This window comes from Metopolophium dirhodum, chromosome 8 (genome assembly GCF_019925205.1).
Source record: "Metopolophium dirhodum isolate CAU chromosome 8, ASM1992520v1, whole genome shotgun sequence".
In the NCBI taxonomy this organism is placed as follows: Eukaryota; Metazoa; Arthropoda; class Insecta; order Hemiptera; family Aphididae; genus Metopolophium; species Metopolophium dirhodum.
The window spans coordinates 29,876,340-29,897,006 of record NC_083567.1 but is presented as its reverse complement, the minus strand read 5'-3'; the positions used below and the strand labels follow the sequence as shown (position 1 = coordinate 29,897,006).

Below are 20,667 nucleotides of genomic sequence, written 5' to 3'. Positions count from 1 at the left end.
GCTATACCTGCAGTATTCTAAATCATACTATATTGTATATCTATATAGATTCACTATACAGTAGGTAATGTATTATTAGACAATATACATTTTTCCCACGTATAATTTAAATATAAGTAGGTATATACCATTTTTAATTACTCTATTATAATCTATATTAAACTATACCTCGAGTTTAAATGCAAAGCGGTAAAAAAATGTTTGGTTAACCTACTGCAGATGCGATTAAAAATAAACGGAAACTATAACCGAACTTTTATTTTTTTGCATTACGACATTACATGCACAAGACGATTTAATTTTAAATCACACGAATTTTACTGCACGTTTTAACGCTTATTATATCTATAGGTAGTAAAAAATATAATATGACTATGTGATATTACTGATATTGTATCAATGTTTAATGAGATTTAAAAAGACTGCACGCGTCGGTGTAGTTTCATAACAATGACAATTTATTATATACACGTAAAAAAATATTGAAATGTACGTATACTTATAATAATACATAGGTATCACTCGTATATATATTTATATATATTCCTAAGATCATATTATATACAATTTTAAACCAGTCTTATATTACATGCACAAATATATATTATTTCGTAAGTCGTAACGTTACAGGTAGGTACCCACCTATGCAATATATACCTGTATAGTGTTGTTTGCTTGTCATCATTGTTATTATACACGTTTTAATATCAAAGTTGAAATTAAACTCGTTATGTTTTTATCGCGTTAATTTAAAAAAAAATTATTTAATTGTGCACTATATAAAATAAACAGGGAAGATATAATATCATAATAATATTATGTTCAATACATATAAACCTTTTTGTCTGTTTCATACGATGAGATTCCTTTCACATTGCTTCCACCCAGATCCACATTGTTGATTTTATAATAAAAAAATGTGCGTCACACAGGTACTCATATAGTCACATAATAAGTGTCAAGCTCAGAGTTGGCCGCGTTGTATTACAAGAAAAAGCCTATGCTGAGAGAACCGTATCTCCTTAGGTCTGGAATAAATTGGTCTTATATAGTCCAAGTGCCCTTATTAGTTGTCTGCAAGCTTGCAGCGTGGACTGCTTTATCGCGTTTTTCCTAAGTTTCTAGATGCCCATGTTCCCTCCAGACTCCGCAATCCCTATTTTAGATTCTGAGCGAAGCGATGAATGTATTGATTTTACAATGATGTGTGTGTTTTTTTTTAATTTTTTAATTTTTGTGTCTGTCATCCCTTTTTAGGACACTAAAAATGCTTGGAATTTTTTCAACAGTAACTTTTTTGATAGGAAAGTGAATCTAGTTGGTACTAGTCAAAAGTAAAAATATCCCAGTAGTTTTCAAAAGCGACGTGAAAAACAAAAGAAAAATTAAGGAAAAACGAGCAAAATCTGTTTTTGAGAAAATCGATTTTGGTTTTTGGTGCAACTCTAAAATCCTTAGACACAGTTTTTATTTATAAGCAATTAAAGTTCAAATCTTGACAAAATACGGAAAATTCACGAAAATCAGCAAATTATTTTGAGTTAAGAATTCATAAAAATTTTTTTTTTAAATCTAAGATTTGAAAATTTAATACAAGATTCCTCATACGTTTGTCTACCTTTATCAAAAAAAAAAAATGTCTACAAGAAAGTCAAATTAAATTTTTATGAGCGTTTGAAATTCATATTTTTACAACATTTGATATTCACTCGATTTCTCATGTAACGATTTTCTTATTTTGTTGTAATTAAAAAACGAATGACTGTAGATACTTGAAAATGTCACTGAATGTTTAAATTAGTATTTTCTATACACGATAAAATTTTGAAAATAATTTGACTCTTTTTGAGCTGTTTACGGACATTGTCAGTTTTCAATTTTTTTAGTTTTTTTTTCTATAAATATCAATAACATTTTATTTGTTGGGTTAAAAAGCGTGAAAATGTAATGCAAGGTTCCTGATGTAATGTTACAATAGCAGTTAAAAAATATTAAACATACATAAAAAGTTCGAATTTTGACAAAATGTAACAATTATTTTGTAGTTAAAAATTTATAAAATGTTCAACTTTTATAGCTAAGGATTGAAAATTTAAAACAAGGTTCCACGTAAATAGGTTATATATAAATTACTTTATTCACAATAATATCATCAAATATACTGGGTAATATCATAGGCTGACTGACCGTTTTCGCTCAGAATCGTTTTTCTTATACAATGATATTATATGATTCAATTCAAATTTAACACCATCCATTACAGTGACCCACTTTTAACCCTACTGTACAGCAGAGCGACCACCCACCTTTTTATCACTTGTCTTTCAATCGCCACCATAAATTCGGGAAGGCTAAGGGCCTGTTTTACAATCATAGTTTAAACCTCGTTACGCTTAACCCACTGATTTTGCCGGCCGAATTCGGTGGTTTAACCTTAGTTTAACGATTGTAATACGGGGCCTAAGAGAGTCAGAGACACGTAGTTATAGGAGGTAGTGGGTTTAAAACTCTCTCCCTTACAACATGGAAATTATGTAAAGGTATTTACAAACATTTAATTCTACTAACATATTAAGTGTCAACCTACCAAAAGAGCCAAGAATAATTGACACCCAATACTCTAAAACCTCCATTATATTATAGAACACTATGTATTTATACTTGTTCAGTGTTTTGTAATAATTATTATTATGTATAATTTATATAGTATAATATTATAGTTAAAACATATATTTTATTTTAATCAAACACGGTTAGTTATTTAAAAATCTGATAAAAATGTAAACTGTAACTATAGGTACTATTGGAAATTGTAATTTACTCACTAATTTTTATTTTTGAGAATTAATAATAAAATTACAAGAATATAGGTACGAGTAGAATTCTGACTACCCTTACTAATTTGTGCTTGTATACAATAATTATTATAATGTTACATTTGTATATACACCTAATACCAGTAATGCCTATATACATAAATACACATACAATATGGCAATATATATGAATATGTTATAATATGATCATTGATCATATGGATATTGGAATTAATATCTTAATTAATATACCTATTATATAGGTAATAAATAATAATGTAATATGCTGAATGCTGATTGAGAAAATATTGGTGAAGACTAGACGTAAAATATTCATAGGCAATGAGACCTATGTCTGGTGTGGACTAGACGACGTTGTAGGTAGTTTACCTTTTATCTATGGTCACGACCACGAACGAAATATAGCAGTACGACCACAGATATATACTATAATACATAATATAGTATATAATATTATCTGTGAGTACGACTCACAATAAATTTGTATAGTAAATAATAATATATTAATATAATAATATCGTAATACGTGAGTGTAGTTCAGCAGCAGCTGCTGGCTGTTGCAGCCTGTAGATATCGAGAAACAGTATCAGTAGTACCACTTTGAAGGCGGTCATTGAAGCGGAAATGGAAAATAAACAAGGGCCCATGGTGTTAATAATTTATTTTTGTAGCTTACAAACAATTTTAGTTTTATAATGACGTTTTTTTAAAAAAAAAAGCTGCACTTAACCGCACTTGTTTACTGTTCAGAGGTAATAGTGTGGTAAGTGGTAACCATGGTGAGGAGATTCAATTTTTCAAAATAATCAGAAACGTTATCGCACAATATGAATGTAGTATCATGATAAAAGAAGTTAATCCTGCTCCCGCTAAATGTTATTTGTTGACTGTTGTTCATTTGAAAAATCTGAAATTGTTAAGTATGTTAGCCTTTAGCATTGCTTAACTAAGGATGTCTTTGTATAGTATCTAATGTTGTTCATTAAATTCCTGTAAATATGTGGTCATCAAGAAAAAATACCATTCAAGTTTTTTTTGTCCTTACAGAAGACAGGACAGACATTGAAAATATGTCTGAAATTATGCAGCTCGCATTACAAGTAAGTGGTGACGTATTATGTTTTTGGGGTTCACAAATAAATAAAATAAAATATATAGATCATATTTATATTATAGGATTGCATTAATCATGAACTTACCACTAATGTGATCAGTGAATCAGATGTTTGTAATATGACATCATTGAAAAAAAGTCAAGTTTTTGTTTATGACAATTTTGAAGGACCTGCTTTTCAACACATTTTAATGGCTGCTAAACAAAATAAAGCTGTGTTAGTAAAATATTCTAATTAATTAATTATTTATTTAATATTTCAAATCAATCAATAGGTATTTATAATATATTAAACATTTAAACCTTTTCTTATTTGTACAATAATACAATAAAAAATTAATTAATAGCTGTTAGTCCATCCATATTTTAGTATTATATACCAAGATTTTATTAATTGTATACAATTTTTTCTTTTAAAAACATTAGTCTGTATATAATACATATTATATACATATATAATACCTACTTATAAATAAATAAAACATAATTACTGTCCAGATCTGTTATATAAACTATAGGTACATACTCAAACAACCAGACAGGTTGACATATGTGCCCTTTTGTATGTTATATAGTAAGAATTTTCTTTCAATTAGATTCATATCACTTGTAAATAATTTTAATATTAATATTTGTGTTTGTAATTCTGTTGGTTATTTTAATGTATACCTACCAAGTATTAATCACTTGATGTATAAATATATAATTGAATTTCACATAACATCATACTATACTATTTTATAGTTATTTTATGTATTTCCATGTACCTATCGTAGTTGGGCACGCCAGTTTAATTCAGAACAAAATAATTAATAATATTTTAGATTTTAAAATTAAAGTAATATATTATTACTATCCATGTCCTATACCATATTAGACATTATAAATATTACATTTTTCAGTTATTACTTATTCTCAACAAAACCATTTTAATTTAACCATACAATCTGTACCTACCTACTATATTTAATTTATAGATCTCAAGGTCTGGATCCCCAATTTTAGCAGTACCTGTTTGGCTAGATTTATTTAGTATTAATGAAAATTGCAATAATAATATATAATATTTTTAATGACAACCCCTTACGGAAAATGTTTGGTTGCACTGCTGAACCCTAATTTAAATGTCGCTAACTAAAATACCGTTATTATGTGTTATCTTAGGAATTAGGATTAAATAATTTATTGTAGTTTATAGAGCAGGATTAATTAATAGGACTTCCATTACCTTAATATTCTTTATTTAGTTTTAATTTGATTATTTTTGTTTCCAGAATTGTTAGCCCAATATGTTTGAGAACATGTTTCATTGAAGCAATTTCCATACCAGAAAATAATTCACCGATATATACGATGGCAATGCGTAACATTGTACTAAGTATTTCGAATCTTAGTCCTAAAGAAAAGGTAAATCAGAATTTACAACTTTTACTGTGCCTTTTTTTTTTATTAAACTATTAATTATTATAATGATTAGGAAAGAGTAAAAGAAAAAGTTGAATACATGGGTGGAATTTTCTCTCATAATTTACGAGACAGTACTACTCATTTAATGGTTGGAAAAGCAGGATCTCAAAAACATATTGTAAGTAAACTTTTATATTATTACTTATTTATATTAATTTAAAATTGTATGGTTTTATTTAGAAAGCTATTGAAAATGGAATAAATATTATGACTGAAAAGTGGGTGGATGCTGTTTGGGAGGAAAGCCTTATATGTAATATAGTTGCTACTGAAACTATGTTTGATAAATTCAAATGTCCTCCATTTTATAAACTGGAAATAACTACTTCTGGACTCGAAGGAAAAGATAGAGAACAAATCATCTCCCTAATTGATGGAAATGGTAAAAAAATTATATTGTTAAATAATAAATATACAGGAAAATCCTTTCAGTTATCAAAAAGTTGACTTATAGACATTCAAGTTTTCCATGTTCCACTGTATATATAGTTTTAATCCATGTTCATAGATTCTTTTTATTATTTAGGTGGCAAATATACTCCCCAAATGAAGAAAGATGAAACTAACATATTGATCTTAATGAAACCTACCGGCCAAAAGTTTACTTATGCACAACAATGGGGTTTATTTTGTTTAAAACCATCTTGGATTTTTGACAGTGTTCAAAAGGGTTACATAGTTGAAACTCGTGACTATATTGTCAAAAATACAATGCTAAGTTCAACACCTGCCTCATCAAATGTTAAACGTATGACCTAAAATAAGTAAACTATTGTATTTTCATTTATCATTCATTTATTGACTTGCTTTTTAGCTGACTTTTCTCAAAACGATATTAGTGAAATTGTTGCTGAACCCAAATCAACAATTGAAGAAACAATAAATAACTGTGATAAGTTAAAGCACCAAAAAATAAATAATCACAGATCACAAGAAAATTGTACTACTCCAAAAAAAAATAATGGGCAATGTAAGTATACTATTTTATCATACCATTATTTATTAGTAATTGTTACATTAAACTGTCAGTTTTAAAAAATTAAAAATTTTATTCATGTTATAAAATTACACACATTGTATTACAGATAATTCAAAAAAAATAAATTATAAAGATATTTTAAATGATTTAAGTTTGCCAGAAGTAAAAAGAGCTGGCACAATTTTGGATGGTTGTAAAGTAAGTTTTAATTTTAACAATGCCTTTTAAATATTATATAATATATACTTTGACTACAGTCATAAATTGAATTTTTGCAGATTTATTTTAGTGGATTTAGTTTAAGCGAAGAAGAAAAATTAAAACGAATAGTAATCTCTACTGGTGGAATTCGATACACAGAGCTAAATGAGTCTATAACCCATATTTTAGTTGGTGAATTTTCAGCATCACTTGCAAAATTATTACACTCTATTCAAGAAAAGTAAATATAACTTCCATAGTTTAATTCAGAAATTGTGATTAAGAGAACACTGCACATCCATAAATTGTTTGTTTAAAACTTTTTCTGGAGGGTAAGAATTACTCTGACTATAATCCCTTGTCATCAAAAAACTACATTTTCAAATCAACAAAAAAGAACTAGGACTATATTTTTATTTTTTTCATTTCATATTCATTAGCACTAAAAATGTTATTGTTTTAAAATCCGTTATTTTTCAGTTTTCAAACATTAAAAGCCTTATTTAATTAAAGGAATATCATAAAAATAAAAAAAAACATTGCAAAGTCAACAATTTCATCATTTTATAATGAAAGTTCAATAAAAAAAGTGTTCTTGGTTCTTTTTGCATGAAACTGTCTTTTTATATAATTTTGGAATTAAGCAATAAATAACTGTAGTGCTGGGGTGGGACCAATCATATGTAACCAACTTACTCTTATAGTTGTCTATATCAAACCTCTTAAAAGTGTGGTGTCCTCTTAATAAACAAGATAAATACTTAAAAACCTTATTTTTTTATTGTCAATTATAATAAACATAATATTTTAGACCTCATGTTGTGAATTTTAATTGGTTACTTGAAAGTATAAATTTGAAATGCACTGCTCCAGAAGAACAGTTTCTAGCAATGGATTCATCTCATTCATTTACACCAGAATCGCCATCTCCTCTTAGCAAAAAGGTATTATTTTATTTAATACATATTATTTATAATATTTACAGTTTAATTACAATAAAAAGCAGCTAATATACATATTATATAGATAAAAAGGTACAAATATAATTTCACTAAAAGTGCAGTCATTACGTTTGGTTTTATTTTTAGTATAGTTTATATTACTGTATTATAATTTAAAATCTTTTCATAATAATATAATAAATAATAATCGTCAATGGGGCTTGCCGAATTCTTATATAAACTTGAGGTTTGTGGATGTTTTACGCACTTTGTCACAATTTCCCATGAAAATTTTATGATTTTTAATTTTGATACATAGGATGTCACTGCACTGTTTGTTTCCTCTTTCTAGTACACACGCAGCATAGACAAAATGTATTCATGCAAAATCAATTTTTATGTTTTTGAATACAAATCATTCATTACAAAATGTATAGAGAATAATATTTATGAGTATGAGATATCGATTTTTCTAAATATTATCTTAAAATGATTTAATATCGATACCATATTTCTATTTTTAAATTCAAATAAAAATAAATTATAAAACAGATGTAAATATTATCCTTTATAATTTTTATAATTAAGAGTAAACCAATATTGCACCGACATTCTATTTAATTTCATAATCAAATCAATTTTTAATGTAATAACTATTATTCACTAGTCGTTTTATTTGCTTAAAAGTTAATAATATGAAATGTAATTATTAGTTAATATAAAATGAACAGATCCTAGCTTTTACCCAAAAGTGTTCTACATTTTTTTTTAATAACTTCTAACCTTCTAGATTTGGTTAATGGCTAGCTTTATAATACTGTTGCAAATTATGTATAATTTTTCTAATTAATTCTTTTAGGGATTGTATATGATGAAAAATTCTACACTCTCTCAACCGAGAGTTGTAGATAAACCCAAACTACAAACTTCAAATGTAACCAGTAATCCGCCAATGGATAATTTTATCGATCAATATTTGAATGTTGGTTAGTACCATACAATTAACATTTTTTCACTTTGTATACTAAAATGTTGAATGTATTTATTTATTTAAAAGAACAAATAAATTTATTAAAAATCCTAATAGTTAAATTGTTATGTTTAATACAAAAGCAGATAATTTTAAGTTTTATTATAATAGATTTTAGCCACATTAATACAAATTTAATTTAATTTAATTTTTATATTATAATTTTTAGAAAACGCCAATTTTAATGATACCCTTAGTGAAAAATCTTCTTGTACAACACAAGATACAATGTCCACTCAAGATAGTAAACTTGAATCTGTTTTAGAAGGTTGTTATAATTATTATTACTTTAATTTACTAACTATCATATAAAATAATGTTGAAATAATGTACTTTAAATTTTTTATAGGGTTAACTATTCTTCTCCATGATTTGGACGCTCATCAATTGCCATCCATAAAAAGTAAAATAATATCAATGGGTGGTGTGGCAGTTAATACACGTAGTTATCGAGGACAAATTAATTATGTTGTTGTTCCTATTGTATTCAATGAGAAGTCATTAAGTATTAAAGCCACCATAGTTAGCTGTCTTTGGATAGTAAGTACTATTTTGCCTGTGGCCTGTGGGTCAGACAGAGAAAAAAAATAGTGTGCTAATATCCTCTTAAGAGGATCGGTGGTAACTGGTAGACAGTTAGCCAAAACCATCATACTGATCAACTTAGTAATACTTTTGAATACTTGAATTTCTTATTATATCTACTTGAGATTGGTCATGCCACTTTTCTCAGTTTCAGGATTTTTTGGAATTTTAAAAGTTGATTATTTGGAATTGAAATCAGAAATCTTAAAATGTAGACTGCTCGATCTCAAGTAGACATTATAACAAATTCTGATGAGTTTTCTGAAACCTTATCGCATTATTAGGTCGATCGGTAGAAGGGACAAGTATAATATACAATTTAACATAAATTATTTACTGTTCAAGTGCTCCTCTATTTCTTTTAGACACTAATGATCACTAACTACGCACACATTTACAAGACGCATGTGTACCCAAGTAATTTTTAAATTGCCTATTTAAAACTCCTTAAAAATTGCCTACTACCAAACCCTTTAACCTGGATGTGCTCTAGTGCAGATACAATTTAAATATTTAATGTACCTATAAATATTAAACTTTTCTAAGACTTAAATTAATTATTATTGTTGTTATTATTAGGAAGACTGTTATAATCATGTTGAACAAACTCCTGTAGAATATTATCATAAACCAGTAATTTTTAGTGGTTCTATGCCTCTAAAAAACTGTGTGATTAGCATCACCAATTATACAGGTTCTGAACGATATTTCTTAAAAGAAGTTTCACTACTTCTTGGAGCGAAGTAAGATCATTATAATTTATCTGGAATAATTATGAATTAATTTCAACACAAACTCATTTTTTAGTTTTCAAGATGCATTGTCAAGAAAATCAAAACCAGAAGACAACATTATGATGACAACTCATCTCATTTGTTCTACACCAGAAGGACCCAAATATGAAGCCTCAGTTAAATGGGGAGTACCAGTTGTATCCAAAGAATGGCTACTTAAATGTGTTTCATGCAAACGCCGTTTACCAGAAGATAAATTTCCAATTGTTTCCAATGGTGAATATTAAATAAATTAGTTTAATTGATTGAATTTTAACATAGTATCAAAAATATTAAATAATTTTAATGATTGAATTTCCATTAGGTAATAACTCCACATTAACAAATTCTATAGTTGCTTCAACTTCTAAAGTAAAAAATGAAAGTCATAATAATAGTTCTACATCGTTTACTCAAAAATTAACGATACTTGCAATGCAAGAAAATGATGTTGAATCCGAATTAGCAATACCGCTTAAAGACACTGAGGATGATATTGAACCACCACTAAAAAAGAAATGTTCAATGGAAATCATGATTCCTACCTCTCAAGTTGTAGGTTCACCTTCCAACAAATATACGCCAGCAATAGCTCGTTTGAAATCAAGTTGTTCTACGCCAGTTGCTTCAAATAGTTTCATCGAAAATTTAAAAACCCCAGAAACTCCATATGGTCAAATATTTTACGATGATCCTGTTTCACCAGAAACAAAAAAGAAATGGAAAAAGTATGTTCATAACTAGGGCTCGGAAGTTGATGACCTTAAAAACATCAAAAAATGACCTAAAAAAAATGCAAATATGACATAAAAATGACGAAAAATGTCTTTAAAAAATGACCTAAAAAAATATTACAAATATTTATTTTAAATTTATAGATACATTTTTTTTAATATTTTACTCTATTTTACTATAAAATTCTATATACATTTATCAAAGCTTACAAATTGCTTAAAATATGACATAAAGATGACAAATAATGTCTTTAAAAATCAAATAAAAAATATTTGTTTTATAAATTAAAATATGACATAAAAATGACAAATAATATCCTTAAAAATGAAATAAAAAATATTTGTTCTATAAATTTATCAAACCGTAATCGACAAAATGTAATCGGCGAGATAAAATCGGATAGGTAACTAATCTTAGTCCGTGGTAATTTCCAAATTTTAAGTTATCGGCATAGACAAGAAACAATAAGAAGTGAACTAGTGTATAATTAATAAAAATGACTTAAAATGTCGAAAAATGACCTAAAAATGTCAAAAAAAGCCAAAAAATGCATAAAAATGCAAAATAAAATTTAGTTTTTTAGACTCACATGCTAATGAAACACATTTGTGGCCAGGAGAGCATCGTCTAAAAAGTTCCAAAAAAAAATGCAAAATGCCTCAACTTCCGAGCCCTATTCATAACCATTAATATATACAAAATTATTAAACTATTAAAATTATAATTAAATTAATTGTTGTTTCATAATTTTAACTAATTGTGTAAAATGTGTTTAAGTTATCTTTTTAATATTATTACTAACTACTTGGATAAATTAATACTTTTTATTACATCTAGGTATTTTAGGTTAAAGTACATAGTAATGGTAATTAATAATTAATAATTTGTAAAAACTATTCTACATGGGGAAGACCCCTTAGCAAAGACACCAAATTTGTACATATTAATATATAAGATAATATTCATTTTATCGTAGATTATAAATTTAATTATTTTGATATCTTCAAAGTGAAAAGTTATTCATGTTTAAAATTTAAAAAAAACAACAGATTTTAAGACAATAATTATTTTTAGATTCTGAACGATGAATGTGTTAATTTCATATTAGAGATATGAATATTATTAGAATAATTTGACATTATTCTCTTGTATAATGTATGTTAATACGGTGTCTTAGCTAAAGATGTAGCCCGAGTGGTTCTTTCTCACAAAAAACCGGTTGTATACAGTGAATATTGTTATTTTATATTTTCCACAATGATCACCTAATCATGGAAAACAATGCTATCTGTTGAGTGTTACTATCATTACTTACTATATAAAGTAAAAAACATGTTATCTTTCTGTCACAAACTATAAAAGACTAAAAATAATAATTATAGACATATAGTGATCAATAATCATATTATAACAATCAAAAGATTCTTGTTAAGGAAATTATGGGTGTCACATAAGAATCTTGTGTCAACAAGAATCTTTTGATTGTTATAATATGATTATTGATCACTATATGTCTATAATTATTATTTTTAGTCTTTTATAGTTTGTGACAGAAAGATAACATGTTTTTTACTTTATATAATAAGTAATGATTTCTGTATATTATAATTATAATCCATTATATGGCATTAAAAGAACTCGCACTGTATGTTATCTACATTTTGGGTGATATTTTCGTTGTACAGTGACAACATGCTGACATTGCCGGTATAATTAACATATAATTATAAACATAAATAATAGTACATTACACTCCACAGCCTACACTTTACACATTCGACTTCAGTGTTAAGTGCCATATAAAATTATGGATCACAAGTATCGGGTCTATGGTACTCTACTGTTAGAGCTACGTTACTTCCTATTATTAAACTTGAAGTATAAGTTGGGTTCACAATTCACTTGGACAAATGGAGGGTATATGGCAAGTTAAGTGACCACGGAGCTAATTAAACACCAACCTTCATTGCCCGAAAACAGGGGCCAATACTCAATAGATAGAACCTACATGAGGACAGGTTAAAGTCAAATACCTACGGCATAAAACACGTGGGGCTCACTCAATGTCCTTAGAACCTTTCAAACAATTCTTTGAAGACATGAAAAGAACTTTTTTGATGTAGAAATGCTCAGATAACAGACACTTAAATATTGCGGGGTGAAAAATTGTAGATAACACATAACGCCAACATACCTACCACAACTGTAGACATACATTTTTCATGTAGATAACATATGACGCGAGTTCCACATTTATTACAATATTAAGTTCTTATACAGAAAACCTCATAGCTTAAACCAGAAATAATATACATTTCTACTAATTATTTTGATTAAATATAAAATATTTATTATATAATTTTAGTAGTTAATGCGTGTAAAAAATTAATGCATTAATAGATATTAGTTATTTATACTTATTATGTATTTAAATTTTTTTTAGATGGATAGATACTTTGCCAGATGGTCCCGACGAACTATCACAACCTAAGTTGAAGAACCGAAATAGCACTGTAAGTTTTTTTTTCTAAATATGTTTTTGTTTTTTTATTTAACATATTTTACTTTTTCCATTAGCCACTGACCGAGCTTAAGCGTCAAATATGGAATAAATCTTTAAATCTACATGTTAATACTAATCAACAAGAAGTAAATATTCATGATATAATTTTTAAATTAACCAATATAATTATATATTTTAACTACGCTTTTTATAGTACAATAGTTTTATTACTTTTAATAAAGTATTACAACAAATACAAAAAATTGCCAATTATTTTTGAAACGTTTGAGATTCAAATGACAGTTTATAATAAATTAATTCATAACTGTTTATGTAATTTATTTAAATATGATTTTATAGTTATTTTATATTTAGGAAACAAATGAAATAAGTTCAATAAATGCTAAATCAAATGATACATTGAAAAGTCCAAGTTTGTCATACCGTTCTCCAGGTGTGGCTAACAGCAGCTTGCATAACATATCGCAAATATCAAAAGCTCAAAATAATAAATCTAATACTGTATCGCCAAATATTGTGAGAAAATAAAATTTTTACTTAGTATAACAGTAATAATTAAATAATTAATAATTTTTAGGATACTAAGCAGCAATCTTTAGATAAACAAGAATTTAGAAGGTTTGTTTTTCATTTTTAACTGCAACATGTTTTGATTTTAAAGTTTTTTCTGTTTATTAAAGAACAATCGAACAACTTCAACAAGATTTATGTGCATCAAGAGAACCAGAATTTCCTCTTTCCAGAACAGAGTCTGAAAGTCAAGATGATTATGCAAGTAAGTAATTAGTTTATAAATAAGTTTCCATACAGATATTAGGGTAAAAAGAAATATCATCTAAAAAATGTGTTAGTTTTTATAATGTTCCAAGAACTTATTTAAATTAATAGATCCTTATTTTTAAATTTTCAGTTGTATTTAATAATCTTCTTAGTTCTCATAATACTTACAATAATTATTAAATAAATAAATAATTATTATCAACACACCTTATAAAAATAAACTAGACCAGGTTTATGCCAAACAGTTACTCTTAGTAACATTGAACTATATTTTATTTATTCTTAAAAATTATGAGATGTGAACAATAAGTTAACACTTAAAGCAAATTATTGATTTTAAATAGTGTTAAACAGTTATAACAATAATGGCAATGAGTAATAAACCTAGTGTTTTAAACAACAAACCGTATAAATTATAAATTAATATCTAGATTTTTTTAATCATTTGTTTGCTTAAAAGGAAAACATCACAAAATGCATTAACGCAGAATCATTTTTCTGTTTTTAATTAATCTTAGAGTAAAATCACATATTACAAAAAAGATAGAGAATAATATTTTTGAGGGAATGACATATCAATTTTATATTGTATTGTTATGTGACTTTGTATTTGACTTTCAAAATAAACAAAAAAATGTTGTAAATTTAAATAATGTTTAAATTGTTTTTAGACAATACTTAGACAAATCGATATGACATTCCCTTAATAATATTATTTTCTTTATTTTTTGTAATGGGTGATTTTACTCTAAGATTAATTAAAAACAGAAAAATGATTCTGCGTTAATGCATTTTGTGATGTTTTCCTTTTAAGCAAACAAATGATTAAAAAAATCTAGATATTAATTTATAATTTATACGGTTTGTTGTTTAAAACACTAGGTTTATTACTCATTGCCATTATTATTATAACTGTTTAACACTATTTAAAATCAATAATTTGCTTTAAGTGTTAACTTATTGTTCACATCTCATAATTTTTAAGAATAAATAAAATATAGTTCAATGTTACTAAGAGTAACTGTTTGGCATAAACCTGGTCTAGTTTATTTTTATACATATAAAAAATTATTTTGCATAAATGCGTTTTGCCTATGTTGCACTTGGGCCCGAGAGAGAAAACAAATAGTGTGCTGAGTGGCCACTGACATCATCTTAAATAAAAACATTACATTTTAGTGTACAATAACTATTTTGCTTATCATAAAAAAGGGAGGAGAGTTCTCATGTTGTGCTTTACGTTTTAGCACTCCCGTGAATTTTACCCTAGTTGCGCCCAATTATTATACTGAAATACTCTTATAAATTTAATAGGTTTGCATAGTGTACACTTAATTTAATACCAATAGTTGCAATTATTTTTATTTTTCTGTAAAAATATTTTTTCTTTGTTTTGTTTAGGAAACTCTCTATTTAAAGAACGCGTTGTAGAATCATCACAACAATGTTCTGTTGGATGGGAAGATCCAACTGAACAACAAGAAAAAGCCAGAGTAAGTTGTTAAAAATTTAATCTATATGCATGCAAGTATCTATGTATAATATATTTCATATATTTCAGTTAAAAAGACTGTCGGAGTGCAATAAAAAGTTTATATTGACCAGCGTGAATTCCAGTGTAACTAAATTTTATTTTTATGCTTGATATTTTAAATTTTTTGTGAAAAACTATTATATGTTGATTTTTTCAATAGGATCGACAAAAGTATGAAAATGCTATTGAAAAACTTGGTGCTCAAGTATTGCGAAGTGCAATGTTTTGTGAAGATGTTACTCATGTTCTTATGCACCAACCAAGTAGAAGTGAAAAGTATTTATGTTCACTTGCTTCTGGAAAATGGATATTACATCCAAGCTATATTGATGATTGTTTAGAGGAAAATCGCTTTCTGCCAGTAAGTAAAATTTAATATATAACTTCATTATTCTAAATAATTGAATATATTTTATGTTTTAATTTGTTTATTTTTTTGTAGGAAGATAAATACGAATGGGGAAATCCTTTATCGGACTTATCTTTATCAACACCATTGCACGGAGCAGGTTATCGATGGCGTTCTAAAATTTGTTCTGGTAAAGCTGCAGCATTCAGTGGTATGAGAGCTGTATTAATGACTTCTGAAAATAGATACCAAGCTTTGACACGTCTCATACGAGCAGGTGGTGGAGTGATTTTGGATAAAACGTAAATATAACTATTAATTTCTAGTTACATTTAAGGTTTGAATTTAACTTTTATTTTTATTTAGAGAACTATTGCAGTCTACACATTGTATCGTTGACCAAGGGTTTGGTAATATTCCTGTTCCTTTAAACGAAATCGCTGTCAAGGGTATATTGCTATTACCAGCTCCATTTCTCGCTGATTTTCTCATTAAAGATCCAGCACCAGATCCTTTAAAATATCTAATACCCGAGTACCTAGCTTTTTATAATAGATTGGCGCCCAATACGTAACAAAATAATGTGAACATTTAATATACTGTACTGTTGTAATTTTTTTTATCTATATTAGACATTATACTTAAGGTATTAAATTTTTATGAATACTATTATTTGTAATTTTTAATCTAATATAAATTATATGTTGTATACTTCCACATAATGATGTTTTGTATTTAGTGATATACCAAAATATTTCAAATCAATAGATATGATTAAATACGTATAAATTATGTAAACGTATTAAGGTGGTTAAAATATTCATACAATATTATCCACATTGCATTATTCAATGAAGGTGATTGAAAAATATTTTTAGAAAGTTAAATAAATACAAAATATTTATTAATATATAATTACAAATAAATAGATAGGTACTTACAATTTAACAGTGGCAGATCCAGGGCATTGACATTCAGTGTAATTTTCAAGTATCTACAGTCATACATTTTTTAATTACAACAAAATAAGAAAATCGTTACATGAGATATCATAAAAATTTAATTTGACTTTCTTGTAGACATTTTTTTTTTGATAAAGGTAGACAGACAAACTTAAGAATAGTCTTGTATTACATTTTCAAATCTTAGATTTAAAAAGAAATATTTTTATGAATTCTCAACTCAAAATAATTTGCTAATTTTCGTGATTTGTCCATATTTTGTCAAGATTTGAAATTTAAATGCTTATAAATAAAAACTGTGACTAAGGATTTTTAATTTTTTTCATCTGCCTTGAAACAATAACCTAGGAGCCTTCTATTACATTTTCAAGGTTTTTTACCTAACCGATAAAATGTTATTGATATTTATAGAAAAAAAAACTAAAAAAAATAGTAACTGAAAATGTCCGTAAACAGCTCAAAATAAGTCAAAATATTTGGAAAATGTTATGGTGTATAGAAAATGCTAATATAAACATTCAGTCAATTTCATGTACCTACGGTCATTTGTTTTAAAGTTGCACCAAATACCAAAATCGATTTTCTCCATAACAGATTTTGCGTAAAAATTCCCGTTTTCCCTTAATTTTTCTTTTGTTTTTCACGTCGCGTTTGAAAACTACTGAGGAATTTTTACTTTTACCCCCCAAAATACCAACTAGATTCACTTTCCTATCATAAAAGTTATTGTTGAAGAAAATCCAAGCACTTTTACTGTCCTAAAAGATGATGACAGACACAAAAAAAAATTAAAAAAAGGTGGATAAGTGGATGTCAATTTGGTGTACAGTAGGTTACAAGTGGGTCACTGTAATGGATAGTGTTAAATTTGAATTCAATGATATAATATCATTGTATAAGAAAAACGATTCTGAGCGAAAATGGTCAGTCAGCCTATGATAGGATGAAATAGGTATATTTGATGATATTATTGTGAATAAAGTAATTTATATAAAACCTATTTACGCGGAGCCTTGTTTTAAATTTTCAATCCTTTGCCATAAAAGTTAAACATTTTATACATTTTTAACTACAAAATAATTAATAAATTATAAATTTGATAAATATTGTCAAAATTTGAACTTTAAATGCTTATAAAAAAAAATTGTGCCTATGTATTTTTAATATTTTTCAACTGCAATTGTAACATTATATCAGGAGCCTTCTATTAAATTTTCAAGCTTTTTTACTCAACAGATAAAATTTTATTGATATTTATAGAAAAAAAAACTAAAAAAAATGGAAATTGACAATGTCCGTAAACAGCTCAAAATAAGTCAAAATATTTGAAAAATGTTATGGTGTATAGGAAATGCAATTATAAACATTCAGTCAAAATTTCATGTCCCTACGGTCGTTTGTTGTAGAGTGGGACGAGGAAACGTGCATCAACGTCGCGTCGAGTGGTCAATTAGTGTGCCTGTGGTTTACGCCCGGGAAAATGGGTGTCCGTGGAACGAGGAAACGTGCAGCAGGGCCGTAAAGGACGGTCATATTATGGACTGCTTGGTATATGCTCGGGAAAACGGGTGTCCGTGGAACGCGGACACCTGCAGCGATGCCGCGATGAACGGTCACATTGACATCCTGAAATACGCACTGGAAAACGGGTGCCCGTGGGATGAGAACACTTGCAGCCACGTTGTGTTAACCGGTGACATGGACTACCTGGTATATGCACGGGAAAACGGGTGCCCATGGAATGAAAACACTTGCAGCGTTGTACGGACATTTAGACTGTCTGATTTACGCACGAGAAAATGGGACGAACGAACGTGCATCAACTCCATTTTTTGCGATAACACTGTCTGCGTGCGTTATGCACAAGAAAATGGTTGTCCTAGTCGCAACCCTGTTCTTCACAACTATATAGAATTTGAGTAATATTTTGTTGCCAATGTGTTTGTACGTATCACTCATCACATCGACAGTCTTTTTTTATGATTTTATGTTAGAAGTTCTTTGCATTGGCTACATATCAGTATAATTTGTATCCTGCTAAGGACTTCAATACAGGAACTTAATATTGTAAATTATAAATCATATGTTTAATAATAATTATTATATTTAAACTTGTATAAACAATAAATAAAAATTTAAAAAAAATGTATTTATTTGTTATTGTCATACATGCGTACATTTCAACAAGATCATACTTTAACAAATTAAAAACATAAATGTGTGTCAGTACTCAGTACACACAATATAAGTGGATATTTAACTTTCATCGGAATTAAAATGATAAAATGAAATTTGTCTGAATGGCCATAGTAGTAATAGTAATTGTATAGTAATAGTACCTATTCAGTAAGTAGTTGTTAATAATTTATAAAAACAATACCTAGGTAACCAAGGAACATGTTATAACGAAATTTAAATATTTGTATTTACTATTACGAATTAAAATATGCTATTTTTTCACTCAAATAGACAACTCTAATTTCAACAAACAACTTGATTTGCATTGTGACAAAATATTCAAATTGCTCACAACATATATGGGGGAGGATTGATCCACATTTTCATAATTTTATTTAGTTGATTAAACATTTAAGTTAGAAATTTAAAAAAATCAAAGGTGTTGAATGGTCTGCCATCGCCTTTAATACTGAATACTTCACTCCAATAAGGATTGCCTTAGATGGTTAAAGGTTTAAATTCAATGGTACCTATTTGTTTTATCATTAGCCATGATAATTAAAAAGTCATTAATTTAATTGTTTTTAATTAGAAATCATAAAAACGATTATAGTACTTACTAATAATATAAAACTGTTAACTGAGTAAGTGGTAGATAATAATAATATTTTTTAAAATAATAATATGAAATTAAATCTTTTAAAACTTATATTCATACCTGTTTTTAGACAAATGGGTATTTGTTTAGTATGAGTCTTACCATATTGGGTCATCTTCGATTAGTATTTTTAGTCAAAGTAAAAATCATAAAATTATATTATTTTATTATTATTATATTTATAAATTATAAAATGGTTTTATTTTGAGAAAAATATATAGCAATACACATTATGTATCACTTGAAAAAATTTTAAAAATATATCTTGCCTGTTAATAGATCAGTACTCTTACATTTTCCGTGCGTAATATAGATAATCGTTTAGGTAGGTCACATACTAAACGAATACCGATAAATGTACATATTTAACATGTCATAATCAATCGTTTTATTTAATTTTTTCTTAGCTAAATTGTTCAAAACATGTATTTCACATTTATTGGTAATTACCAGTCTTGGGTAGTATTCCGAATATAGTATTCTAAATACTTTTACAATTTCCAAAAGTATTTTGTGATGTATCCTGAATACTTTATTCGGAATACATTTATAGTATGAAAATTAAATTGTTTAATATGCATGTCATCCCCTTGCATTTGATTTAAAACAAAAATACAACATTTATATTTTATGAGTTGGAAATTTGGAATCATTAATATCTAATATTACCGGTTTGGCGGTTTAGAAACAAATCGCGCACCCACCCTTCGCTCAGCCATGTGCTGTGACGTGGGCATTTCTCCGGTTCTCATTGGTCCACTGCCGCCCCTGCCGCAAATAGCCACCGCCGCCGAAGACTCCACCACTACTCCACCGCTAAGTCTGATGGAGAAATGCTTACGTCATAGACGTGCGTATCACGAGTTGCCGACTTAACTATTTAATTTGTCATGATTTTTATGGCCATAATATAATATTATTATTTAAAATTTATTGTTCTGTGAGGTTAGAACATAGGGTAATATTACTATTACTCTATGGGTTAGAATTCGAACTCTTGATTAAGGTTATCAATTATAA

The 20,667-nt window shown here is 27.4% G+C and overlaps 1 protein-coding gene and 1 long non-coding RNA gene across 5 annotated transcripts; one reads left to right on the top strand and one right to left on the bottom strand.

The window, feature by feature from the left end:
• Positions 1–3,536: 3,536 nt before the first annotated feature.
• On the top strand, positions 3,537–18,764 carry LOC132950710 (DNA topoisomerase 2-binding protein 1-A-like). 4 transcript variants are annotated; one of them, XM_061022247.1, is made up of 27 exons: positions 3,537–3,757; positions 3,885–3,937; positions 4,014–4,168; positions 5,226–5,358; positions 5,429–5,536; positions 5,599–5,800; positions 5,945–6,166; positions 6,233–6,388; positions 6,504–6,595; positions 6,676–6,839; positions 7,410–7,542; positions 8,399–8,525; positions 8,739–8,837; positions 8,919–9,109; positions 9,734–9,897; positions 9,962–10,164; positions 10,253–10,655; positions 13,106–13,175; positions 13,240–13,311; positions 13,541–13,702; positions 13,764–13,804; positions 13,867–13,961; positions 15,368–15,459; positions 15,528–15,584; positions 15,661–15,861; positions 15,943–16,151; positions 18,218–18,764. In XM_061022247.1, the coding sequence occupies exons 1-27, from the start codon at positions 3,679–3,681 to the stop codon at positions 18,732–18,734; spliced, it is 4,200 nt and encodes a 1,399-aa protein (XP_060878230.1). In that variant the 5' UTR covers positions 3,537–3,678; the 3' UTR covers positions 18,735–18,764. The 4 variants fall into 4 exon arrangements, with proteins under 4 accessions (XP_060878230.1, XP_060878232.1, XP_060878231.1 ...); XM_061022249.1 differs by lacking the exon at positions 18,218–18,764 and adding an exon at positions 16,216–16,571; XM_061022248.1 differs by having other exon boundaries at positions 3,674–3,937; positions 3,996–4,168; positions 18,218–18,762.
• LOC132950717 (uncharacterized) lies at positions 3,605–20,652 on the bottom strand. Its single transcript, XR_009665235.1, has 4 exons — positions 20,317–20,652; positions 16,791–16,843; positions 4,037–4,149; positions 3,605–3,744 (listed from the first exon to the last, which is right to left on the bottom strand). It is a non-coding gene; the product is annotated as an uncharacterized LOC132950717 (long non-coding RNA).
• Between the last annotated feature and the right edge of the window lie 15 nt (positions 20,653–20,667).